The sequence below is a fragment of the Oenanthe melanoleuca genome, chromosome 2, assembly GCF_029582105.1.
Source record: "Oenanthe melanoleuca isolate GR-GAL-2019-014 chromosome 2, OMel1.0, whole genome shotgun sequence".
Taxonomy (NCBI): domain Eukaryota; kingdom Metazoa; phylum Chordata; class Aves; order Passeriformes; family Muscicapidae; genus Oenanthe; species Oenanthe melanoleuca.
This window is the reverse complement of record NC_079335.1, coordinates 70,488,415-70,503,471: the sequence shown is the minus strand read 5'-3', so window position 1 is coordinate 70,503,471 and position 15,057 is coordinate 70,488,415. Positions and strand designations below refer to the sequence as shown.

General features: G+C 38.7%; 1 protein-coding gene across 2 annotated transcripts; it reads left to right on the top strand.

The window, feature by feature from the left end:
* The first annotated feature begins 2,886 nt into the window (after positions 1–2,886).
* Positions 2,887–10,752, top strand: LOC130249107 (carboxymethylenebutenolidase homolog). Of its 2 annotated transcripts, none has more exons than XM_056483530.1 (6): positions 2,887–3,209; positions 5,680–5,902; positions 6,689–6,796; positions 7,886–8,028; positions 9,181–9,272; positions 10,250–10,752. In XM_056483530.1, exons 2-6 carry the CDS (start codon positions 5,688–5,690, stop codon positions 10,427–10,429), a joined length of 738 nt encoding a protein of 245 aa, XP_056339505.1. In that variant the 5' UTR covers positions 2,887–3,209; positions 5,680–5,687; the 3' UTR covers positions 10,430–10,752. The 2 variants fall into 2 exon arrangements, with proteins under 2 accessions (XP_056339505.1, XP_056339506.1); XM_056483531.1 differs by lacking the exon at positions 2,887–3,209 and adding an exon at positions 4,738–4,857.
* The last annotated feature ends 4,305 nt before the right edge of the window (positions 10,753–15,057 follow it).

Genomic DNA, 15,057 nt, shown 5'->3' with positions numbered 1-15,057 from the left:
AAATTGCATCCATATGTGTCTGTTAGAGGCTTTTTGTTCAGTTATAGTGTATGTGGCACTGTCATATATTTCACATATAGGAAATACCTTTGTTATGTCCATGCCTTTGCAATTGGGAGGGCTCCTTTTAACAAATTTTCTAGAATCTGACTGCAAAAGTGGATGTCATACTTTTACATGCTTTAAAATATTCTCCAGTTCCCTGAGATTCATGTCAATGTTTGAAGTTAGACTAATGGTAAATTAATCTGTGTATTATGGCCCTTGTTCATCTATGTTCCAAAGAAATCACAAGCCCAAAATTTGTTTGGTGAAGCTCATTTAGAGAGATGAAGCTTTTTTAGACTTGTAGTCTGGTGGCAGATGTGTATTTAGCAGGTGATTTAAGGGAGCACATCAAACACTATAGATTCCTAAACTGAGTTTAGGAATTGAAGTGTGCAATGCAACGTGCAGACAGGACATTTTACTGTGAGGCTTACAACCATGGCTGCTGCCTGAAGAAGAAATCTCATGTTTCAAAAACAATCCATGTTTTTGCATGATGCATCTTGTTCCATAGTTTTTCTGTCAGTGATCCAAAATTCTCCATGTTGCACCAGCTCAAGACTGCATCCACCTCAGCACCCATCCTCCATTTGTGGCCAGCAGTAGGGAAAACCCCTCCTTGCTAAATATCTTGGCAACCTGTGCTTCAGGGCATTTCTGAGCTGGAAATTTCTAATGCCACTCCTGCAACTGTGTCAAATGGCTGCTGGTGGACGCAGAGTCTGTGGATTTGCCATACCCTCCTGGAACTTGCTTGAACTTCTGTGCTCTAGCACACCTTGTGACAGTGACTTCCATGGTTTAGTTATGCCTCAAAATTAAAGAGGGAGAAAGGCTCGTGATGGTTAGTTTGAAACCAGCTGCCTCCTATCTTCATCAGGTGCTGGTACTTCTAAAGCTGTAAGAAAACCAAACATGAGTCTATGTCCCTTCTCACCTTTTCAATACTACAGATGAAGACTGTATGCCATTTAAATGGGGAGAAAAATGTAATTTAGGGAGGTCTTAATTTTACTAATGACAGTCTCTCAAATTAAATATACTGTCAGAGAAATATTTTTTGTGGCGTCTCTTATGTAAAGACACTACTAATGACCTGTATTTCTCTTAATGGGATTGTTAAGGTTTTCCAACTTTACATGCTGCTAATGGCCCTCCATCTTTCTCATGGGGAGGTCTTCAGAGAGTTCTGACCTGAAATTGCTGGTTAACTGTTGATTTCCATGTGACACCACCTATATGTAATATCCAAATGCAGCTGTTTCCTGAGTGATACAGATGTCATAACACATATTTTGCAGGAGAAGAATGCAGAAGCCTGGAAGTGTATAGTGCCTTAATTGCCCCAAGTGTCAAACATGGATAACTTCACATTAATGGTGCTCCTTTAGTGTTAAAAGGTTTGTTATGTGGGAGAGGACGATCAGGACATCTATTTAGAGAACAGCAGTCATTCATAAATTCTGGAATGGCATGTGAACTGTAACACTAACGCTGTGACTAAGCAGAAAGGAAAAAAAACAAACTGACATGCAGTATTTTCTTGAAATGGAAGGGTAGATAGCTACCAAACCATATTATCATAGTTATTTTATAAATGTGTATTTTAAATATATATATATATATATAAAATATATATATTATTATAGTTACTACAAGTATAACCAAATATTCATGATAAAACTGTAAGTCTGAGTAAGAGCTGGAAATGTGAGATCTGAAAGAGGCACATGTTTACATTGTGAAGTGCAGCCAAACACATGTAGGGAGATCATGGATGCATTGAATTAAGTTTTGACTTCTAAGTGAAAAATCAGCATGGATTGCCTAGCAAGGAACATGAAACAGGAAATCAAATTAAGAGCAATTTAGTTTCCAAAGTTTTACCTTTATATTAAGGTAAAGTGGAATAGTCTTATGTATAAAGAGTTATTTCCAGGACCACATGACTTACAAAGTGGAAAAGTGGTTAAACAGCTCTAGTGGAGAGAAGGTTCTGTAAGCATTGCTGCCATTTTTGTTTTCTAGGAATGAGGAAAACTCACAATTGTTCTCCCATTTATTTGACTGCTGTTCTCTAAAGTTGATATGGAGTACCTAATGTCCTTGTGTGTTATAATTTGTGGCATACAAGTGGGAAGAGCCAAAAACATAAAACAAAAGAGCTGGGTTTTGAGCCTTATGACTTTTGAGACTTATGACTTTAATGGGCTTTTTTTCATTTGTTTAACTTCATTTTAGTGACTGCAAACAAAGAGCACTAATGAAGTTACTTAGAATAAGAGCAAACACCTAACATATGAGGACTAAACCTCTAAGACAAAAGTCTGGTAGACTAGTGTGCATTAAATCTACTTTATAGATGCACCCTTGAGGAAACAGGGAATTTTGGATTGCTAATATATTTAGCTAAAGGTCTTTAAAAAATAATCCTAATAATCCCATTTAAAAAAAAAATCAGGAGAATGGGAAGGATACAAGGGTCAGCCAGAGATTAAAAATGAAAATAAAAAAAAGTATAAAATATCCTGTGATAGGATAAAAATGTCTGAAAGCTATTACTTTCCTACATGCTATTTATTTATTTTCATTCTGAAAATATTTTTTCCTGTAGTGTGTAAGCTTTGTCTAGTACAGAGCTTTGAAAAGATGTCTTCACTACTTTACCCCACTGATGACTTTAAAAATGCCTTTTGCCCATGGATGAATAAACTAATGAACTAATTATGCCAATGCTGTGCTTCAAAGTGCTGCGACCCCAACATTTAAAAACAAATACCCTTTTAAAAAAAAAAAAAAAAAAAAAAAAAGAGGTTAGATGGATTGCTCAGCTAAATCAACATGTTTTCGAAACAGAAAGAAAAAGCCCTCCAGGGGTGAATAGCATTCCATGTGAGGTCAGGAGAAGGCTTGGTGCTCCCCATGGCACACACCCGCCTACGCTGGCAGCGAAAGGAACAGCTTTAAAAAGAGCGGCCCTCGCCACTCCTCCAGGCACAAAGATAAAGGCACAGCTTATGTAACTCTCTAAAAGGAACCTGGTCCTCGCTCACCCTCTGGTTTTGTGAGTTAGCGCTTTGTTTGGGGATCCGACTCCGCCGAGCCACCCAGGCTGAGCTCCTCATCCTGCTCCTGCTGCCCGCACACCTGCAGTGCCGCAGGTACGTGTAGGTCCGCTCGGGGGGTGTTTCAAACTCGGGGCTTTTTCCAGAAACTGCGACAAATGCTGGCGAGGTGTGACTCAGCACATTCGGGAGACTTTCATTTTATCTGCAGGCAGAGTGCAAGCTCATTTAAATGCACTTGGGGATTACTTTCTTCCCTTATCTATCTATCTATCTATCTATCTATCTATCTATCTATCTATCTATCTATCTATCTATCTATCTATTTTTGAGATGATATTTCAGAAACCTTTTATTTTCCCTCCAGAGGTGAGGAAGACCTCTGAGGAGGAAGACTCAGGAGAGTGTAGTGAAGGTGATGGTGCCACACAGCAATATCTTTGTATTTTTACTTGCTGTAGATCCAACTATCTGAAAAGTAATTCTTGCTTGGTCTTCCAAAAAATTCTCAAGTGCTTGCAGGTGGGAATGGTGGTACACCAAGGCTATGGGTTTTCAGATCCTCCTAAAATAATAGCTTTGATAAAAGTAAGAGGGGGAAATTAATTTTTACCTGGTGTTTCAACAGCATCTTAGAAATGGAAAAAGATGCTATTTGTATGTACTACAGCAGATGCAGAAACACTGAAATGTCTTGCCAATGCTACACATCTTGCAATTCTATATGGCTTATAAACCATACAAGCCTCACAGTCTTGTATTGGAGATGTTTTCATCAGTGAATATATCTACACCTTAAATATTTCATGTTCTACGTGTTGCTCTCCATTTTATCAGATAGTACAAAATGTTTTCAATTAAAGCCTTTGAGGATATATTGGTAAGGGCATTGTGTTTGTGTTTCTGGAGTTCTGAAATACGTTTCTTTAATATCTAATCCCTGTTTTTGTTATTTTTTTTTTATTTAGTCTAATCAAAAGGAAACAGTTTGTGAATGGAAAATTAGTTATGAGCTTCTTCCTATTATATTATTTGCACTGTATTTTGCCTTATATGCTCATTTATTCATTCATTTTTTCCTGGTAAGCTTATTTTAAATTAGAAGTCCTATATGTGAGACCACAACATGTAAGGAAAAAAAAGGACACTTATGGGATTTGCTTATTTAGAAAAGATAGAGTACTAGTGTAGATGTGTGCCCAGAGATAATACAGCTTTCAAACACAGCTTGTCTTGAACTGATCTGCAAAAGTGAAATCTCCTCATATCTGTAATCTAGCCCTGGTGATACTGATTGGGAAATTCTGGATTTTAAAGTCTGCAAATCCAGAATATATTGGCCTCTGGAATTCTCTCCAATTTTTCTGGCTCCCAAGTTGTTTGCTGGTTCTCCTGAAGCTGTCACTTTACTGCCACAAATCTTTAAGTCCCACTTATCCAGGAACAGTTCAGTAATCTGGTTTTTTTTCTATTTCTCTCTGTATTTTTGACATAGTCAAGTTTGAAGATCTTTGTTTCTTTACTAGCAAAGTTTCTATGGTAATAAAACATGATTTATCTGTAGAGAGCTTGGGCAAAGCCTTATCTAAATTATTTCCATGTTCTTGAATCATTTGTAGATGCTCTGTGAATATTCAAAGGAGCTATTCAGGTCTGTTCACTCAGTTGGTTAAACTAAGCTTGATGGCAGAAAATCATTAACTTGAGTCCAAGGAGCTACACACAGATGTGTTAGATTCTGCAGGTACTTTTTGACCTTTGTGATTTACTTGTTTTCATTTAAGCAATAGTTTGAAAAAAATTAACCATACCCTCGTCTTACCTTATTGATAAAAGATTTGGCTCAACTTTAAGCTTTTGGTTTTTTATGTTCAGTTTTCTTTTTTCCTGTCTTGGAGTTTTAATGCATTCTTTATTTAATATTAAAGAAATACAATTTTACTCTGATTTGTACTGGTACATTTTTTTGGCATCTTTCTTAAGTATCCTTTTACAAAAGTCTGCAACATCTGAGGCTAAGGCTGTTTAGAAAAAGGATTTATTGACACTGAAAATTTCAGTAATGTAATATTTTAAGTCCCTGGATGAAGATATAATGCTTAATCTATGTGTAATTATATCTTTCCACACAGTAGCTGTTGTTTTTTTTCTTTCAAAATGCTGAGTCTTGTACTAAGCCTTTACTGTCTACTAAAGACAGAAAATTCCTGACAGAAAATACACATGATGAAGAGTGGAAGGACTGGCTTCATCTCTGTGTAAATAGTTTGTGATGGTTGCTTTGCTGCTTGCTTATAACTTTATTTTTATTGTACTACTCACTGTAGGGCATGGAAATCCTAGCATGCACCAGGTCCCTGCTGAAGCCTTCATAACATGAGAAACTCTAACAAGAATCTTATTTATGTTAAATAACTCAATGGGCTTCTTGACTAATGCTTCATTTTAGATCAAGCAGTAATGAGCATGTTCATCCTATTACAATAGCGGGAGGTACTGCTGTCTTCTCACATTTTTCAGTGGGGCAGGGTTTGGTTTTCTCTACTGATTTTTTTTTGTTCTTTAGTGTCAGAGATGGCCAACGAAGCGAGGCCGTGCCCATGTGATATTGGAGACAGGTTTGACTATGGAGGCCGAGGGCAGGAGGTGCAAGTTGGGCACATCAAGGCGTACGTCTGCAAACCTTCTGCCAGCACCGACAGAGCCGTGATTGTCATTCACGACATTTTTGGGTGGCAGCTCCCAAACACCAGATACATAGCTGACATGCTAACAACCAATGGATACACGTAAGAAGCACTACTCCTTTTAAAGTGTCTTTTTCATAAGAAAGTTTGTTGAACTGTTTTCTCATAGAAATCATACAAACACATATAATTTCACAGTCTTTCTTTTCCCCTCTTTTCAAGGAGCATTCTGGTTAAAAAGTGAAAGAAGTCTAAAAAAATTGAGTAGTCTTACCATAATGAGGTCTTATAGTTAATAGTCTTAGTAGGTAAGCACATAAGAAGAGAGGGGAAACAGAAAGTTTTCTTATTCTGCATCTTTCATCCTTCATGAGCCTGAAGCAGCCTCCTTCCTCCTTTCCTCTGTGCAACTTGGCTGTCATAGTAAAAATTCCAAAGAAGCTGAATATCTTTCTATGAAGGGAAAGTGTACTAGCTTGTGCCAAATAGAGAAACAAATTCTTAAATATGTGAAAAACATACTGAATATCCTCTTTCCAGTATTACTGGAAACAGGCTGAACATACCTACCGTGTAAATTGTAGTTTCTTTGGTCTGCTTTTGGATTTCTTTTTTTAAGTTTGGTAGGAAGCCACCAAGGCTTTTCAGTTACAGTTAACTATTTAGCAAACCAAGTAATGAATTTTAACAGGGCAGAATGTAACTGGAAATTATACTTAGTTTTCTTATTAGATGCAGAATGTTGAGGATTGCTGGTATAATGCTTTGGTGTGGGTTAAGTACTATGTAATCAGCAAAATGAATTTGCTATGTAGTACATATGGTATTCCCTTTAATCCTTTTGCAGTATTATTTCATGGACATAAAATATTTTCATTTTTCTTGCAGAGCCATCTGCCCAGATTTTTTTGTGGGACAAGAAGCTTGGAAACCTTCTAATGACTGGGCAACTTTCAATGACTGGGTGAAAACACGGGATGCTGGCAAAATAGACAAGTACAGACATTGTTCCTTGTCCACCGAGGGGACATCCGTGTTTCATAGGAATTTTTGCCTCAGTAAAAATGTAAAATTAGATCCTAAATTATTAGTGGGCCAAGTATAGTTAGATGTCCACAAATAGAAATTTCATGCAGCTCATGGGACAAGTTCATGGTTATGTGAATGGTGCTTTAGGGGTAAAAGTAGATATTAGAAGAATAAAAGTGCCCAGTGTTTGTCTGTACAGGAAGTAGAAGCAAAGTGAATGACTTAAAAGAAAAGAACCATCAAGGGCTAGAAAATGCAGCTCACTTTGGCCATTTCAATCCCTCAGGAAGGCATAAATTCCATGGATTTTAGATAGTGTGCAAATGCATGCACTATGTAACAAGGGAACATTTCTTCTGCTCCCCATCAGATCACAGCTATTTCAAAGCATACTGCTTTCCCACTTTTCTGTAATTTTCCCATTTTTATCTGACACATAGCTTGATTGCATAAAGTAACTGCTGATTTAGAAAAACAATTTAAAATTTGCTTGCACAATTTTATAAAATATTTGTCATCCTTGTGAGAGATAATTTGCATATAAGTCACATTTGTGATAACAGGATGCTCTTGACTGGCAGTGTGTTCTCAAACTTTTATTTGTGTTAGCTTATACGATAACTATACTGCTATTTGTGAAGTTAATTGGACTGCTGTTCATAAAGTCACCACATGTCCTAGTAAGAGTGATCTAGGGAGATTGATTTTCTCCTTTGTCTTCTCACCTGGAGTTTGTCTTGTATTTTAGAAATTAATAATAGTAAAATATTATATAGTGTTATGGGTTGACCCCAGCCAGCAGCCAACAACCTGGGCCACTCACTCGCTCCCACAAGAGGAATGGGGGAGAGAATAAGAGAAACAAAGCAAAAAAACTCATGGGTTGAGATAAAGACAATTTGATAAGTAAGGGAAAGAGAAAAGCCAGGAGTGATGCAAAGACAGTCACTCCATCCCAGAAGCAGACTGATGCCCACCCAGTCTCTGAGTAGCAGCCCCCAAGGAGGACAGAGAAACAGGCTAGAGCCTTCATTCACTTTCATTTCCATGTCTCAGAGAAGTTGATGTCGTCCTCAAGTATCTAAAGGACCAATGTGGTGCAAAGAAGATTGGTGTCGTTGGGTTTTGCTGGGGTGGAGCAGCAGTGCAACATCTGATGCTGAAAAATCCTCATTTAAAGACTGGAGTGTCTGTCTATGGTAAGCCTGAAATACCTGCTGCATTCTGAGCAGAATACCAGCACAGGAAGCTGTTCTATAGGGCTATTGCTGCAACAAAATTCAGTGTGACATCTGGCAGAACAAGGTGATTTTATTATAAATTATCTATAAGTGATTGGATTTTGCACATACATTTTTACACTTAAGTGTGCCCAGCAAGATCTGGGCATTTAAAGAACAGCATGACCAAGACTACATCTGTGAACATAGTGCCAAATGCCACAGCCTCACTGTGGCTGAGGTTCCTCTTGGCTGGTGATGACAAAAGGGCATCTGGGCACATATTTTGCATCTTTCAGACAGTGGTCCCTCATTACTAATAGGAACCATTTTTAACTCTCTGCTTTAACCCTGTACTCTCACACATTAGTCAATGCATTTATGCTGCCTTTGATATTTTTCTTACTAATCTCTGTACTTCTACAGAACTCAGACCAATTTTATTAAGTAGAGGTGAAAGCAAACTGAAGGTATTACTCCAGAAAGATTATTTGGATTGTTTTGCTGCATTGATATGCTGATCAGTTGAGTCGATTCAACAGTGTTACTTGCTAAAATTTTACTTTTTCATTGTAATAATCTCAGGAATGAAAAGAGTAGCCAGGGTGGCAGCTGGTTAATTCTACTGTAACTTTCATTTAAATATATTTGAATAGTCAAAATTGCAATGTCAATTTGTTATGAAATCGTATCAGTGTAAATATATGTACACTGAAATTGTAACCATCTGTGTAGAATGATGAAAATTTACAATTATCTTAAAAATGGCCTTCCCAAGCCAGAGATGAGCAGTTCCAAAGTGTCCATCTCTCAAAATCCCATCTCTGAGAGTGGTCAGAAGAAGTTGCTCAAATCAACTCACAAAAATGGGGCAAGTGTAACCATTCTTCCCTGATTTTTGCCCATGGAACTGGTCTCTGGTCTCTCTTTCACACAACTTCTGTTATCTTTAATGCCACTGCAAACATTCTACAACAAAAGGGACTTTTAAGCAAAGTATGTTACATTTCATTACAAACTGATCAGCTGTAACTGATGAAAATGTTCTGAAGTTTCACTGTACAGATTTTGTAGTGTTTTAGCTACTTTAGGTAGCATAACTCATTGTATGTTTGTTTTCTTCTTCCTTAGGAGTGATCAGCCGTTTTGAGGACAAACACAGTTTGCTGCATCCTACCTTCTTCATTTTTGGTGAGAAGGATGACATTATTCCATTGGAGCAGGTGAGTTTCCCATCACAGATATTTGTCTTTTTAATGTTTTTCGTGCTTGTTTCGTAATTTGGATTTTAATGAAAACAAAGCAGAAAACTAATTTGCACTTTTCTTTCTCTTTCACTAACTCTTACAGTATTTCTACCCAAATTTAAGCTGTTTATTCCCAAACCTGATACTAAAAATATTTTCTGTCTCTGTTTGAAAATTTGGATGATTATCATCAGTTCCTATGAAAAGAGCAAGACCCAAAGAAAGCCTTTGGATAAGTTTAAGATAGGAGACCCATTTTAGTGATACAAATGGTCCATAAAATCTGCCTGTTTCAATAGAATCACTTGTTGCAGGAGAATTAAAAAGATCCTGTGGCTATCCTTTTCCTTTTTCCACTGTCCTACAGAGATTCTCCTTTCTGTCACTCTGTCAACAGCCTTTCTCTGGAGCCTGAGCGGGGAATGATTGGAGAAAGATTCTACAGAATCTTTATCTGCCAAGGGGATCAAAGGGAAACACGTTTTTATTGAGTGATGTTGGCTTTAACTTTCCTAGCAAAAATTCTGGTCACTTTGAACTGCTGGTTTTGTCCCTGCCCCTCCTCACTCAACTTCAAATTAATTCAAACTCTTGCCCCAACTTTTTTTTATGTGAGGTCTATCAGCAGCAACTCATACAGTATTCACTAGTTCTCATGATGCTGAGCAGTAGGGTTTTTTTACCTTTACAGGTATTAATAGTAAACCATATAATATTCTTTTGCATTTTGTACAGTCACATGCTGCTATTTTACTGGGAGATAAAAAAAGCCTAGTTAAATAAAACAAGTGCAGTAACAGAAATGCATTTAGGTATAAAATTAGTAGAAAACAGTGGCAAGGATAAATTATGTCTGTCTTTCAGAAAAGTAAAAAATGAGGACAGTTTTGGGACTGTAAATCTAGAACATCTTAGCTGTGTGCTTAGCCAACATAGAATGTTCTGTGTTACAGGTCACCTCGCTGGAACAGAAGCTTAAACAATACTGTAAAGTTGATTATGAAGTTAAAATTTATCCTGGACAGACACATGGGTTTGTACATCGCAAAAGAGAAGATATCAATCCTCAAGATAAACCTTATATTGAGGAAGGAAGAAAGGATATGATCAACTGGCTGAATAAATATCTTTAGGTTAAATTAATGCCAATACAAAAAACAAATTGTTGTAGGAAATCAGAAAATAATACAGGCTATATTGTTTAAGATGTTCTTACAACCATAAAAATATTTTGTAAAACTTTTCTGCAATAACACTACTTATTTGCACTTACCTTCTAAGTAGGGGCTTAGAAATGGCTTTTCAAATGCTAAAAGCTATAAATATAAGGAAGGTTTTTAACACTGGTCTTGTATAACTCAAAATTATTAGAATTACTTGTCACATATTTTCTAGCACCTGAAAGTTTAATTTTTTTATATCAATGTCAACATGATTAAAAATCATTGAAACTCTGCCCACACTTGATAAATTCTCTCCTTAAAGCTCTGTTTAGCATTGTTTAGCTGTGAGATTCTCAGCTCCAAGATTTTCAGCTTTTATGTAAACATAGTTCTGGGTTGGAAGGCTGGCAGATTTTCTTGGAAACAGAATAGCCTATTCAGAATTAATGGAAATAGAACTAGAAAAGGGAAAGGGAAAGACAATGGAAAGAAGTGTATGTGAACAGAAAGAGAACTGCAAAAAGTTGGGAACCATGACTGAAGTGAATAGAGGAAATCACATCACTTCATTCTTATCTTGTTGCAAATCCTTCCATCTCTCATGGTTTCAGGCAGTTGCCCTACCTACTGAACCTCATTCAGAGTTTAACCTAAACCAGCTTCCAATGTTACTTCCTCACCTCCACAAATCTTTCCTTTATCATCAGGTTTCTCTCTGCTGTGATTTAAATGGGTATTCGTAAGGCACAGCCCGTTCCTAGTTACTGGGGAACATCTCCCTGTTTCAGCTCCTTTGGACTCTCCCAGTCCAAAACCCAAAAACCACGTGGTGAGGTCCTGCCTGTATTTGTGATGCTGTAGGAATAGATGTGGCTAAGATATTGTACTGAACATGCCCTATTTAGGGAGCTTTCACAGAGTATTGCCTTTCAAGCTGCTGGCCCTCCATGGTTTCCATTGACCCACAACACTTTTTATTTTTGAGTTTGCTGCTGCCAGCTCCCTTGGGAAGTCACATTCCCTCTGGCTCTTTCCTAACTGGGGGCCTAAGTAGTCTGTGGTGGAGTTGTAGCTGCATGGTATAAGTCCAAGCTGTCTTTTTGGAGTCTCTCACCTGTGGGTCCCACCTCAGGTCCCAAATTCCCAGCAATGCTTCAACCATCCCTCCATTTCAACCCCATTCTTCACATCACTCCTTCCCTCCTGCAATGCACCCTCTATGTCCCATAAGAATATAGTTCTCTCTGCAGCACACTGGCTGATACTAAATAAAATCTCCTACCTTTCAAAAAGATTTCATGTGGACCTCTGAGGCAAAAATACAAAATCTTCCTTGGTTCATGCCCTTGGTCAGTGAACATTGCTGTTCTGTGGTTTGGACACTGCACATTGTGTTTCCCTCTTCCTGCTGAATGATTTCAGGAGAGATGAGCCTTCAGTTCTTACTGGGTCCAGCCAGTGCAGGGAAAGCCTCCCCATGTCTGCAGGGTGTGGTTGCCATGAGGATGCTGTGCTGGAAGCAATAGTCCCTCCACACTGGAGCTGAGAAGCTCCATGATGCCTCCCGGGATCCTACCCCAGTGCTCAATCTGTGCAGATTCCCAGTGACTTACAGACAGAGGGAAGGGCCAGACAGTGACTCCTGTGCTTCCTGCCAGCCCTGGAATGGTTCTCAGAAAGTGGAAAAGGAACAGTTTCCCAGGAGAGAACTGCAGATGCCTCCATGCACTGGTGTGGGCACAACAGATGTGTGTGCAGGAGATGGGAACAGAGCAATGCACAAACCTGCCTAGAAGGAAACAGTGTAGGCTTGTGCTCCAGGTAATCTGTAAAGTGTAAATTCAATTACCAGCTCTGGATTCATGCCCAGTTTATCAGGGTTGCTATGAGAACAGAGAGAGATGATGAAACCGAGCTCTCTACAGCTATTTTCTCATGTGGAATTTAAATAAAAGAGCCTTGGTTTCTTTGAAGGTACTGTCTTGGTTGGCAAACCTGTCCATCTTGGTTTTTATGTGAATGAACAGATGTCTTAGGAAATAGGGCTAAGTGTTGCCAAATTTTCCCTCAGACAGGGAAAGACTGTAAAACTAAAGAGTATTTTGCCAAAATTAATTTTTCTTGGAGAATTCAGAGTCTCTTGCTGTGGGACAGGTGTTTTGTTTTATTTTATTATATATGTTTTTATAGGAAAAAAGAAAAAGGTGCATTAGGAAAAGTTACTGCTAGCAGGTCAAAGGAGGTGATCCTGCTCCTCTACTCAGCTCTGGTGAGGCCACATCTGGAATGCTGCTCCAGTTCTGGTTTCCTCAGCACAAGAGAGATGGAGTTCCTGTAATGAGTCCAGTGGAGAGCAACAAAGATGATGAGGGGATTGGAACATCTCTCTTACAAGGAGAGGCTGGGACAGCTGGGTCTGTTCAGCCTCAAGGGGAGGTGGCTGAGAGGGGACTAATCAGTGTCTATAAAAATCTGAAGAGAAGGTGTCAAGAGGACAGAGCCAGGCTTTTCTTGGTGGTGCCAAGCAACAGCACAAGAGGCAATGGGCAGAAAGTGATGCATGGGAAGTTCCACCTGAACAAGAGGAAGAACTTCTTTACTGTGCAGGTGACCATGGACTGGTGCAGATTGCCCAGAGTAGCTGTGGAGTCTCCCCCACTGAAGGTATTCCAGGACTGTCTGGATGCAATCCTGTGCAATGAGCTCTAGGATGACCCTGCTTGAGCAAGGAGGTTGGACCAGATGACACTGTGGTCTCTTACAACCTTACAAGTGATTTTGTGATTCTGTAAAATACACTAAGATGAAAAAAACTCTTAGAAAAACCAATACTGGCTATTGCTACAAGCATTTTGGTAGCATCTGTTATCTTTTATCAGTTTAATATCACATGAGTTTAACTTCTTCTCCAATTTGCTTACCTTTTTTATATGCTGAATGGAAGCTTTCTTATGAGTTTCAGTTAAATCTTTATGACAACAGTTTTTAATCCACAAAATGCTTCTCCAACTCCGTTCCTTTTTCTGTATTGTTCTCTGTCAAGTTCACTTTTATTCTTGTTTGTTTGATTTTTTATTTCTGTGGTGTCTAAACCAGATAGCCACTGTTTTATCTTGTTAATTTTTCTCAGCTTCTTTGTCTCCTAAATTGGAATGAGCTTTTAGTGTAGAGGCCATAGTCAGCAAAGACAAAGAAATGCACTCCTGCTCCCCTCACAGTCCCCCAACATACAAACATAGCAGTGCCAATATTCCCATAAAAGAATGTGCACTCATTCAGTATAAAAAATGCCCTCCACCTTCTGGCCTGCAGGCAGGAGGCATCTTTGCTTCATGGTCCATTAAAAGAGACTGTGCACTTGCTTTAAAAATGTGTCCCTCTGCACAGCACCAACTGCACGGATGTGGGGAGCAGTTCTTCCTCAGCTGCAACCTCTGACTCCAAGGAACTCTGCTGCTAGGTCTTGAAAGGGCTTTTGTGTCTTATTTTTCTTCAAAGCAGGCCCTAGGGAAGGAGCTGAATGATTGCTATGCTGGATTAGTGAGGCTTCAAGGCCAGAAGCCTGACCAGAATCTGAACTTGATGGAATTTGGAGCATTGATGGAAGATGTGACAGAGATGACTACACCAACAGATTCAGGTCCAGCTCATCTGAATGCCTTGTTGTAACTCATTTTGGCCACATTCACAGGCATACTAAGCTTGCTTTGTAGGACTGTAGTTGCCTACATAGGTTGTGATCAAACTGGACTCTATACCTTTAACTAATGAGAATTCAATGTGTTTTGCCACAGACCCAGGAGTGGTAGCTTAGGTTCTAGAAAGGTGCACTGAGGACACAATTTTTGAGGTAGGTTGTTTTGTCACACAGACACAGAACAATCTAGTTTCATTTAATTTGAGATAAGAAAAAAATAAAGGTAGACCCACTGAAAGAACTTTAGTCAGAGCTCCCATGGGAAGAGCAATGGGAATTTGGTACCTACTTTCTCTTTACACCCTCAGAAGTCTCCAGCACACTTTGCTTATTTTCTGATATCTCACATTTGGCACTGAAGTTTATCAAAGCCCAGTGAATAACAGACTGCTAAATTTCAGAAAGTGAGGAGTGGAATTGGCTAATGAAGCTCCAAAACAAAGTTCCCCTTTCAGACCATCAGTGGAGCAGATGGTGACACCTGTGGCAATACATTTCCTTTCCTTCCCTTCCTGCCACTGCTGTATTAAGAGCTTATGAGGAAATTTCACATCTGGGCTGGTAGTTTGCCCAGAACTTCAGAAAAGCTATGCTAATGTTATTTGTTAGGGGGATTGCAAGTTATTCCAACTGCACTAATAAACTGTTCTTCAGTTTTACTTCCAGGTGTTGAGCTTATAGATTGTTGACGATTTCTTTAAACTTTTTTCTATTTTCCCCAGAATCCTTAGAAAATTAAGAAAGTTGCTAAGAAACTTTAGATGGGTGGCTAAGCCAAAGTAAAAACCCTATGTCTTTCAGTAAAGAAAAAACCTTTTTTCCCCCCTTTGACTCCTTTGAGCAAGAAGGTAATTTTTAGGCATGGGTGTTTGCAAGACAAAAGATATGCAGGGAGAAGGGG